Source organism: Glandiceps talaboti, chromosome 2 (assembly GCF_964340395.1).
Source record: "Glandiceps talaboti chromosome 2, keGlaTala1.1, whole genome shotgun sequence".
NCBI lineage: Eukaryota > Metazoa > Hemichordata > Enteropneusta > Spengelidae > Glandiceps > Glandiceps talaboti.
The window spans coordinates 19,352,119-19,372,599 of record NC_135550.1 but is presented as its reverse complement, the minus strand read 5'-3'; the positions used below and the strand labels follow the sequence as shown (position 1 = coordinate 19,372,599).

Genomic DNA, 20,481 nt, shown 5'->3' with positions numbered 1-20,481 from the left:
AATATAGCACAAAGAGAACTGTGTTCCATGTGATTCATACTCTCAAGAGCTTTAATTTTATACTTGCCTTTCATGTTGATTGTCTTATTGCAGAATTTACACTCCAGTAAATTTTTCACTAGCAGTGCCATTTCCTCTGTTGCAGTGACACGTCATGAATTATGATGTTAAAGATCTATATTTTTGCATTTCAATGAGTCTAGCTCTTCCCATGCAATTACCAGTACATTTCTTACTCTCCAGTAACCATAAAATTTTGAATGGAGCCACAACATGATGAACATGACGCTATAAATTAAACTACCCAAATCTTGATATGGTAATAACCAGCGAACAAAAAAATGAACAATGCCGCCTCAGTGACTATACCGAATGAAATCCACCAATTTCATCAAGTAATATTGAATTAATGTTGCACAGCCAATTTTAACCAACATAAAAAATTAATCACACCCAGACTGCCAGCCGATATTGATTATCATTTACATTTTTATTAATTTATCTATCTAATAGATGCAAGCCAAAAGAACTTGTAATACTTTTCACAGGATTAGTTTTAGAAGTGATATCTGTATTATGTTATTTTAATTAAATTTGTATCATCGTGATGATGAAATTCTTAGTCTGTCTCAATTACAAAGAAGACATGATAGACGTTGGAGTGGGGATTTCATCTGCATTCAATGCCTCACAGAGGAAAGTAAATTCATTATGTATTTATCACGTTCTCTGTGTTTGATTGTGGACTTTTCATTAAAAGCTACAAGCCGGAAATAGCAAGGATGTTTTGAGATGTTATTCACCAGTGTACTTCCCATACTGTCAACAGTATCTGATTTTTGTAATTTTTTATTATTATTAATAGAATTTCATACCTAGTCTATTTAGTTTTTTAGTGTCTACAGATTGGATTTCACCATGTGTCTGTTTTCTCGTTGTCAGTGAACTTGATTGAATACAAGTTGCAAACTTGTGATAATTTTGTCAGTTGTTACATGAGTTTGATTAAAGCTGGGTCTTTGCTGAGAATATATTATGACTCACAATTTTATTTTCATTGCAACTGTACTGTATCACTCTCTTGTAAAGTGTGTTCTGTAAGCCAATTTGACATGCCACTATAAACTCACATCGTTTCTTGTAATGCACCAAAATGTAGTGATCCCCTCAGCACACTCTCAGTAAGCCAATTTGATGTGCCATTGATGCACACCAATTTCTTGTAACACCCAAAATTTGGTATTCTCCTATCCCTTACTATGTGGTCACTCAGAAGAAAACCTAGTTCTTATTATTTTGACCTGAAACGCTAATTTTTTTATCTGGTGTTAGAAGGCACGCTAGTTCCCTTATATTCCTTAGTACGTGGTAGTTTTTACAATAAAACATATTTTTTATCATTTTGAAAAAAAATTTGTGTCTCTCATTAGATTTTCCAGCCTATAGTGTTATCAGCACTGTGACAGTTATGAGGTGTATACATTTGTCGTATCCTGGTGCATACTCCTTGTATCTTTTCTGCTGGCTTATCATTTTCCAGGATTTCCATGTTGACGAATTAGTCGTCTGTTGAGAATACAGGGACAAAGGAAAAAAAACAAATAGAAAAAAAGCAAATATTATGTTACCACTAAAGAGCCTATTTGAAAAATTATTCCAAAATTGTATAATATGTCATGTTTGATTAAAAATTGCAAAATGTAATAAAAAAAACTTAATTAACTTTATAGAGTAATTGTGCTCTTTGACATAATAATGTGTGAGTGAAATGAAATTGGAACACTTTTATTAAAAACTAGTCTTGGTGATTGCACTTGAAAGTGACACATCATCCCTAGCCAGATCACGGTAATGGTCATATTCAACATAGACAACAATAAAGCTTGTCAGACAATGCCTGATATGTCATGCAGAGCACAAAGTAGTGAAAGGGATGCCATCATAAGTTGTATATTAATAGACATGTTTAATATCAAAAGCTTATTCAGCTATTGTTAATGCAATACTAAATAAATGAACTATGGAAACGGCATTCAGGCATCTTTTAGATTAGTGGAAGCACAATTTGGGTATGAACCAGAAGAGGAAGCGTTGGAATAAGACGTACTATATGTCCTAACAATTACCCAATGGTGACTCGACTTCCACCAAATTGCTTGACAATCTAATAAAAAAAAGTTCAATTCAGCTGGACCGCTTTTGCCATTATGGAAGGGTATCATCAGCGTATTGTGATAAAATAGAACAATTTAGAAATCAGCAAGGAAGTGCTGATGAAGTGGAAAGTATGTGAGAAAATAGGACACAAAGGAACCGACTTCATTATTTTGGTTGCAATGTGATGTAGCTTAAAAAGTGCGTCTGTATTTGCATACCAACTATATAATCAGTGAAATAGTCATGTTACAAATTATTTTGCGGCTATTGTCAAAATGTAAAATTGAGACTCAAAATATATTAAATGGACTGAAAGGAAGAAATTTCTTGAAATATATTACATAGAATGAGGGGTAGAGATTTGTTCTATACATGAAGCAGATATTGAATCCGTGGAATTAGATGTAATATTTGTCATTCCAGCCTGTTGGGATGACTGGTTTATCATTATTAAACACCAAGAGAAAAGTAATAGACAAGAGACCGAGATGACTCAATGTCTTCTATTTTGTGTCAGTTCTACTACAATTTATATCTGTAAATTGTTTATTATGTAGAAGGTGATATTGATTTCCATACACCTTATGAATTGAAAGGAAAGAGAACTAGTGGTATAGATCCGTGTAAAATGCCCATTGATCATCGCCAGAGGTTATTTGCTGTAACTTTCCCACCGTTTCACAACTAATGGAGATTTTGGAAATAGTGACAAAATTTGTAAATTGATGCATGGCTCAGGTGAACTGCAGAGATTAATGAATTTAAGGGGGTTGTGGCATTGTGTAGAGCTGTGTTTGTTTTCAGGGTCTGAAGCAAGTTTCATCTTAATGCTTCTATTTGTTGAAAGCCAGCTCCTCCGAAATTCTGTTTACACAAATATTAGCATGCAGTGATTTATTATAGCTAGATCCTGTTAAGGTATTATCCTAGAATAAATTCTAATTAGAAAAGCAATTTATTGTAACTTAGGCAGCTGATGACATTTTCATTGAATTGCTGAAGATTCAGTACCAGTACTGACAGGTAAAGACACTACACGGTGCTTAACCCTGCTGAGCCATATGCAACTGATAACAACCATTATTAGATTGTTTTTCTGAGGGAAATTGTTTCATTTCTGATCCATCGGATATATTTCAACTTGCGTCGAGACACGCAGACGTTATTATTTCGAGTACTTCTGCCCGCAGAGTTCCTAAGAGAATCTGTCAAGACAAGAAGAAATTCAATATATTTTTTTTGTGATATGTGGAGTCTATATGTATCATCCTCAGATGACGCTCATCAAATTGGCTAATAGACTCAACTGAGCAGACTTGAGAACTCACATCACATAATGTCATCGATAAGAAGAGCTAGAAAGCAGAAAGTCATGATATAATGCATAACATCGTGACTTCAAGCCCAAAAATGATTTGCCCCTGTAGGTTAAAATCAAAGACTTCTATTAGTGTGCTGAATGGAAAAATGACAGCCTCCAGAGCTTGAAACTAGTTTGACAAATATAGTCATAGGTTGTAATACTGAAAAGGATCAAAGTAATGACAATCTGCTGACAAGAAACATGAAACCTGCACAACTAGTATTGCATCTCTTTATTCGCACCGGTAAAAAATTTGACAGTCTTTTTTATCCAGTATTCTATTACTGTGGTTGTACATGTTTGGAGAGTCAGGGCTTCGAATTTCTCATTTTGACAAACAGCTCGTGTCAGTTCACCGAAAAATGCAATGAACCTGTTACAAGTGAAGGAAAGATAGAATTATACACAATGTCAGTTGCCTAGTAGAGCTTGAGCCATTAGGCTGACAATTCACCTAATTGGGATAATTTGTCCAATTTTGCTTCTTTTTTTTGTATCTCTTTTTTGCTCATCAGGAGCTTGTACTCTGCTTTTTACTCAACACACTTTCTGACATTTTACTGTGAAAGAAAATAGAAGTGGGACAAGGAAAAAGCCATAGTCTCTTAGTATATTTTCATACAGATTCATAGAAATCTACATTTCAGATTCAGCAGGGTTAGGGTTAGCGTTATATCTCAACGTGTATCACAGCATGGCTGAAGTAGAAATCATAATACAGGAAAAGGATCAGTGCAGTAGTCTTTAGAAATCCACGCTCTACTAGTAGAAGGAGGAAATAACATTGGAGAATAGGGATTTCACATAAAGCTCTTACTGTCAGACTTGTTTCTATTTGCTAATTCATTTGTTTCATCTCCGTTTTCTGTTCAAGTAATGTCTCATTGGGATATGAAATAGTATGAGACATAGAGGTCAGATTTGAAGCCAGGATAACACTAATAATAATATTCATTAGACGTGTGAAGGCTTGGCAAGAAAAATGTAAAATTCACTCAGTTATGTGGACTTTTTTTTTTCACTTCTCCTTCGAGACTTGTTATTTCTGACAGCAATTATGAATCTTGCATTAATATTACAAATTGTGTTAACAGCTCCTTATTAATATGCCCTGTCACATTTTGCTTAAACTATTTGCCGAGCAAAAACTTGATGTGAATCATTCATTGCACAAACTCCCTGGTTTCCTCTCATCATCTCATAGATGCTTTCAAGAGAACATACCATGCTTTCTGTGCCTTCAGTTTTCATTTAGATTTCCATAAATTAAAAGTGAGAGAAATTATATGGAGTACAAATTTATGATTCATTGTTAAGCTTTTAGGGTGGCTACTGTCACTACTTTTTGTTGTCAGGTTTTCGTCAATTATGACAGGAAGGGCTATTCCATCAAACTTACACTCGACCAGATATGTGAAAAGAAATTCACTTAACATGGCTTTCAAATGTTGCTAATATTTTCCGCAAACATTTTATAGCTTAAAAGCTATATCATGTAGTATTGTTATATCAAATTATGGAATTAACAGTCTACTATTTTATTCATAAGACTCGGTATTGAAATTAATCAGATTTTTTCCTGCAATTGACCCTTTCTGGGAATATATCCTCACTGTAACTGAACAAAAGTCGTTTTTCTTTTCTCTTTTGCTAAAAAATATTGTTTGTAGGAAAGTGCATTATTATATGGAAGTGAACATATCAGAGGAGCATGATATTGTGTTCCTGTAAGACACGCAATAAAGATTGACAGACGTTGATCTCACGAAGCCATCTGTTCTAGTATTTGATAAATTGAAAACTAAACGTTTCTACATTGAGACAGTAAATTTGTAGCTGCTATAAATCTTACCACCATTATTAATGGCACAGTAGCTTTTAAAAAAATCTCCATCATTTCATTGTGTCGCTGAGCTGCAATAACATAAAGAATTGTGACTCTTTTGTACATTTATACGATACAAGCTTTTTTCCTCACAACATAGTTTTATTTGGTGATGGTACATGGCATCAAAATCTTATTTCTGTCTAATGCTGAGAAAACTGTCACCACATTAACCCTATAGCATGAATCCCCCTGATAGTTGCACTCAAAAAGAGACCTATCTGTAGCAGCCATCATTTATAGCAACTTTATGTCAGCACATAAATATTCAAACTGCATCTGTATGGATAATGCTTTGTGTTCACTTGCTTCAAATGGACTCCTTAACTTATCGTGCTTTTAGTCAAATTCAACCAGAAGTTTCATTGTGGTTAAAAGCCTGTGAGTCACCCAGTATTTTCAAGTATTAAAGAAATATATTGATTTGTTCCTTCTCATGGAAGGGGATTTCTTGCCAGTCTTTCAAAGCTTGTAGCACTGTTTATCTACCATGTACACCACAGTTTAGTTTTTAATTGTTGGGGAGGGGCATGCAACTACATTAATTGATTAATTAGCAAATAACTGTGAAAATATTTGAACAATAAAAAAGAGACAACTGATAACAATCACAATATATTGAATGTTTGAGATGAATGGGTGGTAGATGGTTGCGACCAGATGTTCAATTTCAATTCAACTAAATATCAAGTAAAGGTGAATAGAATTTGTTGTTAGTTGCAATACTAGGCATTATGATATATAGATCTATATGGTAATGTGTATGGTGTAAAACATTAATCATTGTACAGTATGCATGGCATGATAAAAAGTCATAAAGCTGAGTAGAAATGAAATGAAATGGAGTAAGGAACAAATGAGTATTTTATTGTCAAATTGGATTGAAATAGTATGTAATCCAGAAATTATCATTCTTGTACATAATCTAAATAAACTAACAAAGGCAAGAATACAGACATTGCTGGCTTCTAAGTATTAACGTATGCATGTGTTGATTTCATAGGTATGGACAATTTCAAAACAATTATATTTCTGTTCGTAATATATAATTATGATGTTGATATATGAAAGTGGACAATGTATTGGTGGAATCTAGTTATTAATGATTCACCAACTTGTGCACACAATTTTAATGAGTAGTATATTTCAATAAATTTATATGCATATATATATAATATGTATTCCTTAAACAGAGTTCAGTAAAAACAAAATTTAGATTATTTTGGATTATTGAATTGTGAAAATTGTAATATCAGACAATATGAAATGTATTTTGATATAATGCTGAGGTCATTCACAATTACTATGTATGGATATAAATATGTATACGTATTGGTTTTGGGGAATAAGTCTTCTAAATTTACAGTGTTGTATGTGCGATATCAGTTGAAATCGATCAGTATAGTGAAGAAAACTATCATAGAAAGTCAGTAAGTTGAATGCAACTGAATGAGTAGAATTTTTGTATCAATGGACCTGCAAAGTTAATGGTTCTTTGCTGAATATTCCTGTGCTTAATCAATACATGATTAGAAAACTGTTTTTGAAAATAGAGACTATCTGTTTTTATAGCTGCCAATGATCTATCAAGAGTACATGTAGTCCATTGTCTGCACAATTTTTTTTCACATTTGCTGACAGTTTTCAAGTGGCAACATTCGCCTGTAAAAAGCAAGAAGTAGTCACTCACGCAAGCTTCAGACTATGTACCAAGTATCCATTATATCTGAGGACCAGCTGATACCAATTTCAAGGAAAATTAAAACGGAATCCAATGGGATTGTAGAAATATGTTGACTGGATTTGTAAAGCCGATGTTGGGAGACCATTCTGCACGATAACAATTATTTGAGCTTGAGATAAACACCCTGGTCAATGAAATCATTACTTAACAGCTTACAAATTCCAAGTGACAAATTTGGTAGTTTATACATGTTCTGTCACACCATTAAATTTACTACATGTAGTGTGTAATTTTCACTGAAAACTTAAAAGCCTGTTTTCCAATTTTTGCAGGTATGTAGCCTAGAAAGAGATCACAGTTTTTAATTAAATCTGCCATATACAGTTGATAAATTTTAATGGAAATTGCACTTCGTCCTGACTTGAAATGTGGAATAATTTGGCTTGTGTAGTTGCCGACAGGAAGGCAATATGATAACGATCAAAGTATGATTACTTAATTTTATGACGATGTAATGTTCATTACCTGGATGTGGTATGTTTTATGTATGTACACCCTATGCCCTCTTCTATCCATGAGGTATAGGTTCAGATATTACTGCAATTAGCATGCAGCTATGGTGTATGTACAATGTCATCCTATTTCAAGTCAGTAGACTGGTTGCAGTATAAACACCATGGCTATTTCCTGCAAGAAACAAGACTAGAGTAAACAAGGAAGTGGCAAAGAAAAATTCATTTTATAATATACAAACCACTGAAATACTATATAAGCATATTAAAATGTCATAAGCTTCTGCTTGATTAAGTCTGCCACAAACCATCGACAAAATCTGTAATAACTATATAGAATTGAGAAGTAATTTTGAAGACATGAAATTACAATTTTGGAAAACTGCATACATGTGAAACTTATGAATTGCATTTTAGTTACAATTTCCTGTGGAAAATTATGACTAAATTACTCTATGTAATATATCAATGTAATATCTCCAGAGAAGTGTCAAATACTCGAAGTGTAATCAAATACAATTTTACTTTTTTTCTAATACGTTCTGTCAGCAATGCCACAGAGGTCATTTTCAGTTATGTCTTCTTGAAAGTTAAAAACGTGGGAATTATTACTATAGAGTATACATGAAATCTAATTTTCACCTGAAGTGCATTTTCAATCAACAAAAGACTACATCAGCAGCCTCTTTTTCAAATATTGTTCATTGCATTAGGATTTAATATCCTCAAATTTGTGTGCAATTTCCAGAAGCCGCAAAAAAAAGATGAAAGCGTTCCATCATAAAGTGATATGCAGTGCTCAGAACTGGTTCTGTATTAGTCATTTCATGAAAAATATGAAATGGTCGAGGAAGCACACCTGCATGCATTCTCTAAAGCTAAAATATAACTATTGTTTGATAACAAAGTGTTGGGAGGAAGTTGTGATAAAAACATCAGAAATATCATGCTATGATTTCTTAGATTAGGTGGATTTCAATTAAATCTGGATTATAAACTTGTATATTAACTGTTCATTCAATGCAATATACAGCAAATAGAGTTGTAGAAGGGGAACATTTTATTCTGTAAGCTTTGTGTAGAAACTGAATAGAGGTTTTGTTACTTACAACAATAAACCGTAGGAGAGTATATACCAGCTTTTATCTTGACTGATGATATTCTTTCAATGTTACAAAGTATTCATAATAAATAAAGTGAAGTAATCTTTTCAATTTTTAATGATGTTGGCCTTTTGATGACATTGTAGTTATCTCTATATTATCATTAATAAGCCACTCATAGAAGGTTCTTTCTATACCAACCTAACCTGGTCATTTTGTTGATGTTCTAGATGCAAAGAATGTTGGCACATATCTTTACTTACATCTAGGCTGACAAAATTTGAATTGCTTTTTCATATGACTAAACTCTATATGTAAAACTACATTCTGTTTCAATTTGGTAGTTATTTCTAAGTATATTAATGCACAATTTGATAATGTTGTGTGGAAATTAGAACTGCAAAGTATGTTCATCCTTAATATAAAATTTTTTTTTTCCTTATCTATTCTAGGTGAAAGTAATGTTGAGAGTATGCCCAAGTCCACACCAGTATGAAGGAGGCTCATTTCTAACCATCGATCCAAGGAAGAAGCAAGTTACAATTTATGACCCTACGTTCCTGAATAATGGATATGTGACACCAGCGCATAGAAGAGCAGGAATAGTGGCACCAAAAATGTTTGCATTTGATGCAATATTTTCACAAGACGCATCACAGGTACAGAAGTGCATTTATCGCAAACACAGATTGCGCATGTACAAATACATTAAAATGTCACAGTGATCCCAAATGAACGCATCTTCGATTTTTAGATCTGAAAAAGATTTCCCCTGGTAGGAAAGGAAAATAGCCACCAGCTTACATTAGGCATTACATTTCACCCTAAAAGTTAGTGTATAAAAAGCTTTGAACACAATATAAACAGAGTTCAATTGTAAATTAGGTACAGTTTCTGTATACATTCTGAAAATTAATTTTAAGTGTCCTCTGGGTTAATGCTCTCTTCAGTATGACTTTTACTTTAGGGATGATTATCGCTAGTATTCATTCTATATGCCAACTTTTCTGCCCTTTCAGGCTGAAATATGTGCAGGAAGTGTAGCAGATATTGTCCAATCAGTGGTGAATGGAGCTGATGGCTGTCTATTCTGCTATGGGCATGCGCGTCTAGGTAAGTTGGAAATTTGCTATCATCAGTAATTGGCATCGTATAGAATACCCAGAAATGTCTTTACAAAGTCAAATATGAATTTTTGAATTGACAGGAAAATTTGGCATTTATGCCCAAATGAACCATAATTATGGTTTATGATGAATATTTAGATACAATAAAGACCTTTCTTACTGCATATATTTGTAACTAATGCTGGCTATATTGACTATATATAGCATGTTGCAGTGCATGAATGCATTGAATGAGTGGTGTTGATGGAAACTGTCATAGCTAGCTGTAAATAGTACTTAAAGTCTAACAGATACCCACCTAAAATTATTATTCAACTCTACACAAGATGACAGAGATTGGTACATTACCTCATTGGAGTACAGCGACCAATATGAATGATGTTCACTCTGCTGGAAGAAATAGAATGAATGTGTCAGTTTTCCATTAATGCACTCAAGCAAGAAAGTCATACGCAAGCCGGGGTTTTGCTTGGTTCTGTCGTTTGAACTTCTCTTGATTACGCACGGCCACTTCAGATGTGGGATTGCTACTTGAAGGCATATCACCAGGCTTGAAGTTAAATCAAAACTGAGTTGACACATTCTTCTGCAACTATTCACATAGACACTTTTCAGTGCTCGCTATCATACATGATATATGAAATTAGAATCCTTACAAAAACATGGTGATGACTAATAAGACAGAAATGTATTTTGACAAACTTATGCATTTCTTTTTGACTGTCAGGCCTGTAATTGAATAGTTTCTTTTTACATGTGTGACTCTGTGAGATGTCAAAATGACAGACCTCAAGGCAGCTTGACAAGTCTTACCTGACAGTAACAAGCATGACCCTGTCCCTCATTCCTTGGCATTTTAATTAGATATAGTTAGAATCTAGACATATTAATTATTAAATATGAAGTATAAACAATCAGACAAATAATTTGAAGTATTATTAATAAAGTTCTTTTTTATTGATAAATGTGTGTTTGGTATTGCAGGCAAAACATACACCATGATTGGGAAAGATGATTCTCCGCAGAACTTGGGTATCATACCGTGTGCCATATCATGGCTCTTCAAGATTATCAATGACAGAAAAGAAAGATCAGGTGCTAGGTTTTCAGTTCGTGTCTCAGCTGTTGAAGTTGTCGGCAAGTCTGAAAACCTCAAAGACTTGCTAGCTGAGCAGGCCATGGGTGAGTACACATCTGAGGACTAATTAACATTTGAACCAAAAGAGAAAACATATGATCTGACATTCCTTCCTTTCTCTCTCTCTCTCTTTCTCTGTCATCCTCAAAGTACAACAAACTTTCTGCTGCTGCTGATGAGTTAATCTGTATCATGGCTGTATTAGCTTGATCAGTGTCAGGAGTGGTAGTGTCTTTTTACAACAACACCCCTAACTAAGTTAATTTAGAGGAATATTTGCCTTCACTGCAAACTGCTAAGTCAAAATGGATTTGATTGTCATTTCTATGTAGGGCTGTTAAAGTTTGGGTACTATTATTACTGCAATATTACAATGTCAGAGTTTTCTTGACATTCTGATGACAGTTAAATCGTGTAGTACTACATGGTAGAAACTACAGTGTATGCATAGTTGTTTGGTAGTAGTGAGCTGAAGGGACCCCTACCTACATGCGATGTTGTGCCTCAATGCATTCAATGAATTGCACTCGTGTGGTGAATAAAAAGCTCACCTAGGAAACAGTATGTTAGAGGACAAAACTTCACATCATGTTTAATGATGTGTTTCTCCTTATCTGACGACCCTATATCAGTCACATGCCTTCAATGTCTTATCCTCATTAGGGTTAACATTATGACCTACGTAAGCTTTGCTTTTACAGCATTGGCTGATAACCACGCCACATGATGCAGAACGTCCACAAGTCTGTATGGACAAGCAGGGACTAAAGGTCTCATCAATAAGTCAGCAATACTAGAGACACTGTGCTGCACATTGATAGATACATATAAATAAAATATGCATAGGAATATCCCATTCTAAGCCCAGCTGAAGTAGAGTCAACTTGATTGACAAACCAGGGAGGAATATCTCACTACCTAATTAATGCCATGGGATGTAGTTTGCTGAGATATGTATTTATGAGTGGTTGGATAATGGGGCATGTCAACCGATTGTGGCTTGTCAATTCCCAGGGGAAAAGATCAGACAGCTCATGAAAGTTCAACATAAATAAAACCTTTTGACTGATATATGTAGTTTTCTAATTATTTACCTGCTGACTGTTCATTTGTGAAATTTATTCATAACTTTGACGTTTATTTTTGTTCATTGATGCAGGAAGTGCCAACGGTGTGGGAACTGCGCCAGGTATCTACCTCAGAGAAGACCCAATATGTGGTGTTCAGTTACATAATCAGAGTGAGCTACGAGCACCAACCCCTGAAAAAGCTGCCTTTTACCTTGATGCTGCCTTAGCTGCTAGGTCTCAAAGAACATCAGGTGTGCAGAAATGATGTATTCAATGCTGAATTGTATAGCTTTGTGTTGAAACATTCTAGTTTGAATAAATCTGAGCCAGAATTCACAATACGTATACAGGAACTTTCAATGATCATATATTTCAGTAAGAAAATACGAAACCAAAATATTACCAATGGCAAATAGATGGACATATGCAAACAGAGTGACATAAAAAGAAAAGAAATATCAGCCCAAACTAATGAGGGCTCTCATCCATTTCAGTGAACATGTGTTGTATTTGTTGTTTGGTTTTGCTAGCCCAGATATTGATATTGTACATATATATGATCCTATGATGTATGCATTAATAGTACAATAGGTAACAATGGGAACATTACATTCTCACTCACTCACACACTCTCACTCACTCCCTCACTCACTCACTCACTCACTCACTCACTCACTAATACACTTCAGTAATTGTTATAATATTTTAGATAATCATCTCCACAAAATGATAATTTCACTATTTAAATCACCGGAACAAAGTAAAAATTGTGTATTGGAAATTTCAGAAATTAGTCGTGTTGTCTATAGTTCATTGGTCTTTTTTCAATGGATAGCTATTTTTTACAACCATTGTAAACACTTACAGTGGTAATATTATGAATTTTTAGTACCTTGTCCTGGATATAAATATTTCCTCTAAAGATTCATCTTGTGCATTTCTTACTACAGATGGAGACCCAGAGGAAGAAGCCAAAAACTCCCATCTGTTGTTTACACTACATATTTATCAGTATAGAGTGGATAAATCAGGCAAAGGTGGTGTTGCAGGTGGAAGAAGTCGACTTCATCTCATTGACTTGGGGTGTGAGAAATTAGGCAAAACTAATGGCAGTGGCTCTGGTTTATCCCTGTCTGCCTTGGGAAATGTTATCCTAGCCCTTGTCAATGGAGCCAAACATGTACCATACAAGTAAGTAGAATACTCTCTCTCGTGAAGCCATGGGCCAGTAACTATAACTTTGCACTATGGGGGGGATCCTAATATGGTTGCTGGTTGATCACTATGTGGGATCCTAATATTTGTTATCACTATGTAATCATACATACCCCAGTACAACAACAATAAAAATTAAAAAACAAGAAGTATGGAAAACATAGTCCTGGTTACAGCTATTAGCGCATAAGAACTGTTTTGTTCTAGACCAACCTTTCCTATAGCTCTGCCAGCAACTGTTTTTCAAACCTAGATTTTAATCCTAAACTGAAGGCGTAATGAAGGTCCCTACCACTGGTACTGACTTTGTATTCATACTGATAATATCACCTCAGTATTCATATTTAGTCATACAATACATTGTAATCATTTCCTGCATGATTGGACACTCATCATATTCACTTTTCTTTGCTCAGTCTTGCATGTCCGTGTAAGCCACAATTGATTATATGTATGATAAAGCTCAAAAACTACTCCATCATATCGGTCTGCAAAATTCCCAATCATTAACTTCTCACTGCAAACCAAAGTTTGATAACACCCATGCAGTGTATGTTCCCCAGGGAGTCGAGGAAGTATTTGTGCTATTGAGGGTCCATGCCATGGTTAATAATTGTAAAAGTACTTTGCACACAGTATGGGAAAGTGCTATATCAAAATAATATTATCCAGAAATTGTAATTGTATTGCATGTTTTATAATATTCAGCTTAAATACATAATTTGAGAAAGTCTCAGACTCTGACAAAGAAAGAATCAGTTGCCAATTTTTGTTTACATGTATGCCTAGCAACAAAGCCATACCCATAGTAACAGTGAAATGATAATTTTTATTGCAAAAATAACAACAGGAATGGTTAGGCAAGTGGATAAACTTTCTAAAAATTAGCATATAGTCACCCAGCAACTATATGTCAGATACTGTTAGATCATCACAACAGTAAAATGATGGTGTATATTACATAGGTAAAAACAGGGCTGGATCAGCATGTGGATAAAATTTTTTTGTAAAAAGCATATGAACTTTACTACAATGTCATCGACACTATTTTTAATTCTATCTAATTTCTTGTTATAAGCATTTGCAAAATTGGTAAATTTGGCATGTAAATCCCCCCCCCCCCATATAAATGGAATATACATCTACATTTTTATTATGCGTGACTATATGTTTTAACAGCACTTTACAGATCAGAGAAATTGGTGATTCACAAAGTACCACCATCTGTTTGTTATGTCACACAGTGTGCAGTATTTACTATTATCTATGCATCAGACTCACAAAGTGGTTCTTTGTGTAACACGATACCCAACTATTTTACCTCCTTTTCATACAGAGACAGCAAAGTGACACAGCTACTGAAGGAATCATTGGGTAATCTATCATGCAGGACTACTATGATAGCCCATGTGTCTGGTGCAATGAATTTCCATTCTGAAACATTGTCTACAGTACAGCTTGCATCAAGGATACACAGAATGAGGAAAAAGAAATCAAGGGTGAGACATAACTTCTCTACTTGTAATGTACACTATCAAGCACCATTCTCCTTTTATAACTAGGGTGAAATTGAATGCCACTACCTCTATGCATGGCAACAGTATTCTCAATACCTGTAATAGTATTTTACCTTATGCTACAGGGTCAAATTAGAACAAAAAGGTTGACTTATTCTCATGCGCTGCCTACCTGTGGCAATGTACATGTAGTGGAATCTGTGGTGTTAGTCAGGAAACTAAGTGATTTTTGTTCTTTTTATGACACATTTATATGATAAAATTGTAATTCATGTATGATGTAGCAAGCATTGCCTGTTTCTCTTTTATCCAGGATTGAAATTAACGTTGAAGACAGAATAATAAGTGGAGAATGTAATCTAAATGAGTAGATAATTTGTAGTTTCCAAAATAGAACTAAATGACTATAAATGTATTCTTGTCTTGCAGTATTCCAGTACCAGTTCATCTGGTGGTGAGAGTTCATGTGATGAGGGTCGTGTACGTCGTCCTCACATTAGAGCACTCCATCCAAGAAATCCTCCTGGCACTGTCCCTGAGAATGCACCGATTACAAATGCATTGACGTTCAGCGATCCTGAGTATATCTCCAGCAGTGAGCAGTCCTGTGATACAGTCATTTACTGTGGACCAGATGGTGTTGCTCTGAGTGACAGAGAACTGACAGACAACGAAGGAGTACCTGAAGTTGTTCCCATCATCAGATCTACAGTTGCCAAACCACCTGCTTTCAAATCTAATCTGCGACAGACATACTCTCCTGAAGTTCGGAGAAAGAACTCCGGATCAAGAGGATCAGATGGTGAATCAGGAAAGAAGTCTTCACTTCTTACTTGTAGAAGTGCAGAAAACAGTCCTGAAATCAGACGAAAAAACATGTCTGTACAGAATGCAGAATTCATATGTGAGTTTGGTCCTGAAACTGCCAGAAAACTGGATGCTAACATTGTTACAGAAAGAAGAGTCTTGTGTGAATTTGGCCCTGCAACTGCAAGAAAGGCAGATGAGATTCCAAATGATAAAAGTGCTGTGGTTATACATGAATTTGGTCCAGCAATAGCTAGACAAAAAGATACAGCAAGTGTCTCAGGGGCTGTTCTCTGTGAATTTGGCCCAGAAACTGGCAGAAAGGTCGATGAACTCGGCAATTTATGCCATTCTGACCCAGAAACAACCAGGAAAACAGATAATGCAAGGACTTCTCATAATGATTCCCCACAACATGTACCAGACAAAAGGGTAAACAGTCCAAGGAGTAGGGCTACAGAAAAGAAATTATCAGGAATACCAACACCTGTTCATACTAATTTGCCAAAACCTAAGACAAGGGACAACAATTCTACCTCACCAGAAAGGTCACAATCTCCTAACAACCAAGCTAAATTAGCTTCAAAGACCAAATCTACTCCATCCAATAAGAACACAACTGATAAACAAAGTTTCCTACCAACACCAAATAAAGGAGTACCAACAAAGCAGAAAAAGACACCACCTCCTCCTCCACCAAGAATGCAATATAAACCAACTCCAATCAAAACCAAGGCTGTTGTGCAAAATGAGAAGTCAGATGCAGTTGTTACACAAACTGAAAGGACTGAACCTCAGGGAGAGAAAGTAGAATCCTTGCCCACAGAACTGCCAACGTCTTCATCAAAATCATCTGACCACAAACCAAGTTCAAGTCCATGGAGGAGAATATCTGTTCAGAATGACAAGGAACTTCAAAATGTAGAGAAACTAGAGGAAAGGACTGAGCCAGTTGGAATGAGCACAGCAAATGAGCAGAATGTTATCAGGGGAAATGATAAAGTCAATGACTGTTACTTTGTGCCAATCCCAAGAAGTGAAGCCCAGGAGAGGCGTCAGGCATTTGAACCATGCATTAGCGACAGACCTGAAGAATTTTGCAGGTCTGACTATGACATTCTTGATCATCAACAGACACCTAGACAGTTCCAAGGAGATTCAACAATATCCCTGGAAGTCAACCCACCTGATCTATGTGATAAACAAATGGATGATTATGATATAAATGATGAAGAAATTGAACAATGCATGATGAAACAAGCTGAAGCCATCAGAGAAATGGCATTAAATGATTTCCTACCTACCCTGAATCCTGGTTACTCCATGGAAGTGGTAGGAGCTGGAAATGACCCAGAAGATCAGTTACAGAGTCCATCGGAAACACCCATGGTTGATCTGCTGACAAAGACACTAGACCAAATGATGGCCAGTGCTCATATGACAGGGTTTTCATCATCAGAGCTGCCTCTCAGTGCTGATGCTGAAGTTGCTGATATGATTGGTGATAGCTTTGAACATCCCATGCAGTCAGTGTCCCAAGCTTCATATGATGATGAAGATGACATGGAGTCTGTTTCCATGGATACCAGTCTCATTCCTGATGAACCATCCTCCAGTATGTATCTCTCGGTGGATATGTTCAAAAGACAACTTTGGGATAGGTGCATTCAGGAAACAAAATACCAAGATGATGACGATGATTTCAAATTGGATGACATCGATGATAGTGGCAGTGAAGACCATCCTTTGCGGCCTCTCAGTATGCTTAGTGTGGACAGTGATAACACTTTTACCACCGGTACAAACTCTAGGCCAATGAGTTACATGACTTTGAGTCTGGAAAAAACTAACCACATCAATGAAATGTCCAAAAGATTACAACTGGATGTTAAGCGACAACAACCAGCCAAGGAAAGGATTCCCACATCTGTGAATCCTGCCAAAAAGGAAATAAATACAGTCAAGAAAGACAGTGTAGCTTCAGAAGGGAAAGATACGTCTGAGCCAGTATGGCAGCGAAGGCAAAGCTGTGCTGTCGAGGAAGAAGTTGAACATCCACAACATACCTTTGAACAGGTTGATCAGAATGAACAATTGCTTCAAGCTCAATCTCCGACTGATAGTAATATGTGCAATACCACTAACAGTGGAATTCCTACACTCAGAAGTCTCATAAGTAAAGGTGGCAATGTGAATACTACTGGTGCATATATAAAAGATAACTGTATTCCTGGCAGTTTCAAATTTGTAAGTCCTCCAACAAGTCCATCAAGGAAACCTGCAAGTCCTTCAAGAACATTGCAAGTGTCAGAAATTCCCAAACTAAGTTCACAATGTATGGCAGAGCCAATCTATGGTGACGAGAGATGGAGTCCTAAACATAGTCCCAGGCATAACGTCACTCAACCTATGCCTGATCTATTGATGAGTTCACCAAAGAGAGATCCTTCACCTTCCAAACTTGAACCAATACAGTTTACAATTGAAGAAAAGGCGAACCAAGCACCAAGTTGGAGGAAAGAAACAAGATTATGGCATGCTGAAGGGAAATCAGACCCAGACATCAGTGATATTGCAGAAATGAAAGCAAACCTCCAGAATGAATTTGTTCCTCCATTATCAATTACGATAGTGGGTATGGCAACATCAACAAAGTATTCACCTGTCTTGTCTGATTCAGAAGAACCTCCAAGTTGGTTATCCAGACAGCCAGATGGTGCATGTGACCCACCAGAAGCTGTCAAGGAAACCAAGTCAATTGTCACCAATGGAAAATCCAACCATGTATTACGAAGAAAGGAGTTGAATGGAAAACCAGATGGTTATGCATCTGATTCATGTTGTCGTGCTATTAGACAGTCTCCAACAAAGACATTATCTCCTGCATACTCAGTGTGCAGTTGTTGTTCAAACAAAGAAGACATAAATGGTAACATTCAGCAATTACATGCGACAGCACCTGCAAAGGGTGACAACAGTAGAGTGCCGAATGTACAAAGAAAGCATCCAAGTGCCAAGGCATCTCTTACATCCAAGACAAGTAAACCTGTAGTTCCGCCTAAGCCAGCCAGACCAAATGTACCTCCCAAACCTAAAGCTACGGTCAAACCAAGACCTCATAATAAACAACAGGACAATGGCAGTGGTGCTCAAACCTTAGCAGATATCATGAGAAATAAGTCACCCCCACGAAAACATAACTTAGAAACTGCTAGTTTGAGGTCAGCATCTAGTGCCAGTAGTCGGTCTAGTAGCAAACTACCAATTAGATCATCCAGTACGACTGCAGTTAATCTTCTGTCCAGCAACACTGGAAGCTCAAAGTCTAAGAACTCTAAACTGCCTCTACCATCAGGAAAACTTACTAAGAACTCTTCCACTACCTCAAGTAAATCTTCTATGCAGTCAGTCAGAAACGTACCACCCAGTAAATTATCACAAACTAATAACAAACCATCTCAGACAACTGGGAAATCTATGCAATCTATGAGTAGTAGATCTACAAGTAAGAACTCATCGACTGTTGGAAAGACTAGTTCTGGAAGCAGTAAAATTCCTCAAAGTGGAAACAAAAGTAGTAGTAATAGTTTATCCAGTAGTAGTAAGGCTGTTAGTAAATCAGCACCATCTCTTGCCAAAAGTTCTAGTGCCAAATCACAGCAAATTAACTCAAAGACAATTAAAACTAGTACCGAACAGAGTAGTGCAAAGACCATCAGACATACAGATTCTGATAGTGGCAACGACAGTGGAATTGCTGGTGCTGAGAGCACACCAACAAAGAACAAATCTAGGTTTTTATCACCATATTCAACGGTCACCAAACCCCGTATGACAAGTCGATGTAGTAGTGGACATGGTAGTGATAATAGTAGTACCATCAGTGAAACTATCGGATTTGTTGGCAGTAAAACAGCTTCTCCATGTACTGGTGGAACTAGTAGTGGTTATGAGAGTATGTTGAGAGATAGTGAAGCCACAGCTAGTACATCATCTACACACGACTCTCTCAGTGAAAGTTCATCTGGAAGAATTAAGGGTGTCAAGATGTTGAAGAAAAAACTGTCTCAAGGTATTTGTTGCTTTTAGTTGTTTCAACTTTTCAAAGTAAATTGTAACTTCTCTTACAACTTGTACCAGATAAACATTGACCAACTCCTCCTGAATTAAGTTATGTTTTAACCCTCTTAATTTCAAAGTAAGTTGTATATGTGTCATATTATTAGACTTCAACTCAGGCTCAATGAGTTTTACAACATCCACATTCGAAATGAAATATCTGATATTTTATATTTTGTATTTTTGATAAATTCATAAATCACCAATGGTGGTATCTATCTATCTATCTATCTATCTATCTATCTGTCTGTCTGTCTGTCTGTCTGTCTGTCTGTCTGTCTGTCTGTCTGTCTGTCTGTCTATCTATCTATCTATCTATCTATCTATCTATCTATCTACCCACCCACCCACCCATCCATCCATCCATCCATCCATCCATCCATCCATCCATGTATCTATCTGATTGAAGGGATCTTAAAATTCATAAATTCCAAGTTGTTTTGTTTTGCCCAAAGGTCTACAAATTTGACCCTAGCATACTTCATCCTCTAATACTTCAGCTTATTAACCAGGGCTAAAATTGGTCATAGTCTAATATCTATACATCATACCAAACTTATAAGGTGGTAGACTATTAGACCTATTGAGATTGAAATCAACAGAAAATTGTAGCTGAAACAGTTTACTTGGCTATAAGTGTGACTCAGTACCAATCATAGAAATTAAATTCAAACTTGGACCTAGTATTAAACTGAAATCATACGACAATACCTTATCCTTCACACTGTATAAATACATGTACTAGTAAACTGTAGTACAGCAGAGTGACCAATGTATAAATTTC

At 35.9% G+C, this 20,481-nt stretch overlaps 1 protein-coding gene across 1 annotated transcript in view; it reads left to right on the top strand.

The window, feature by feature from the left end:
- Positions 1–20,481, top strand: part of LOC144448694 (uncharacterized) — a 127,843-nt gene that overhangs the window by 102,321 nt on the left and 5,041 nt on the right. The window contains exons 7-13 of the mRNA XM_078138984.1: positions 9,157–9,363; positions 9,724–9,817; positions 10,816–11,013; positions 12,129–12,290; positions 12,990–13,230; positions 14,591–14,753; positions 15,201–19,650. Of these exons, the coding sequence (XP_077995110.1) occupies positions 9,157–9,363; positions 9,724–9,817; positions 10,816–11,013; positions 12,129–12,290; positions 12,990–13,230; positions 14,591–14,753; positions 15,201–19,650 (5,515 nt within the window). The remainder of the gene's footprint in view (positions 1–9,156; positions 9,364–9,723; positions 9,818–10,815; positions 11,014–12,128; positions 12,291–12,989; positions 13,231–14,590; positions 14,754–15,200; positions 19,651–20,481) is intronic.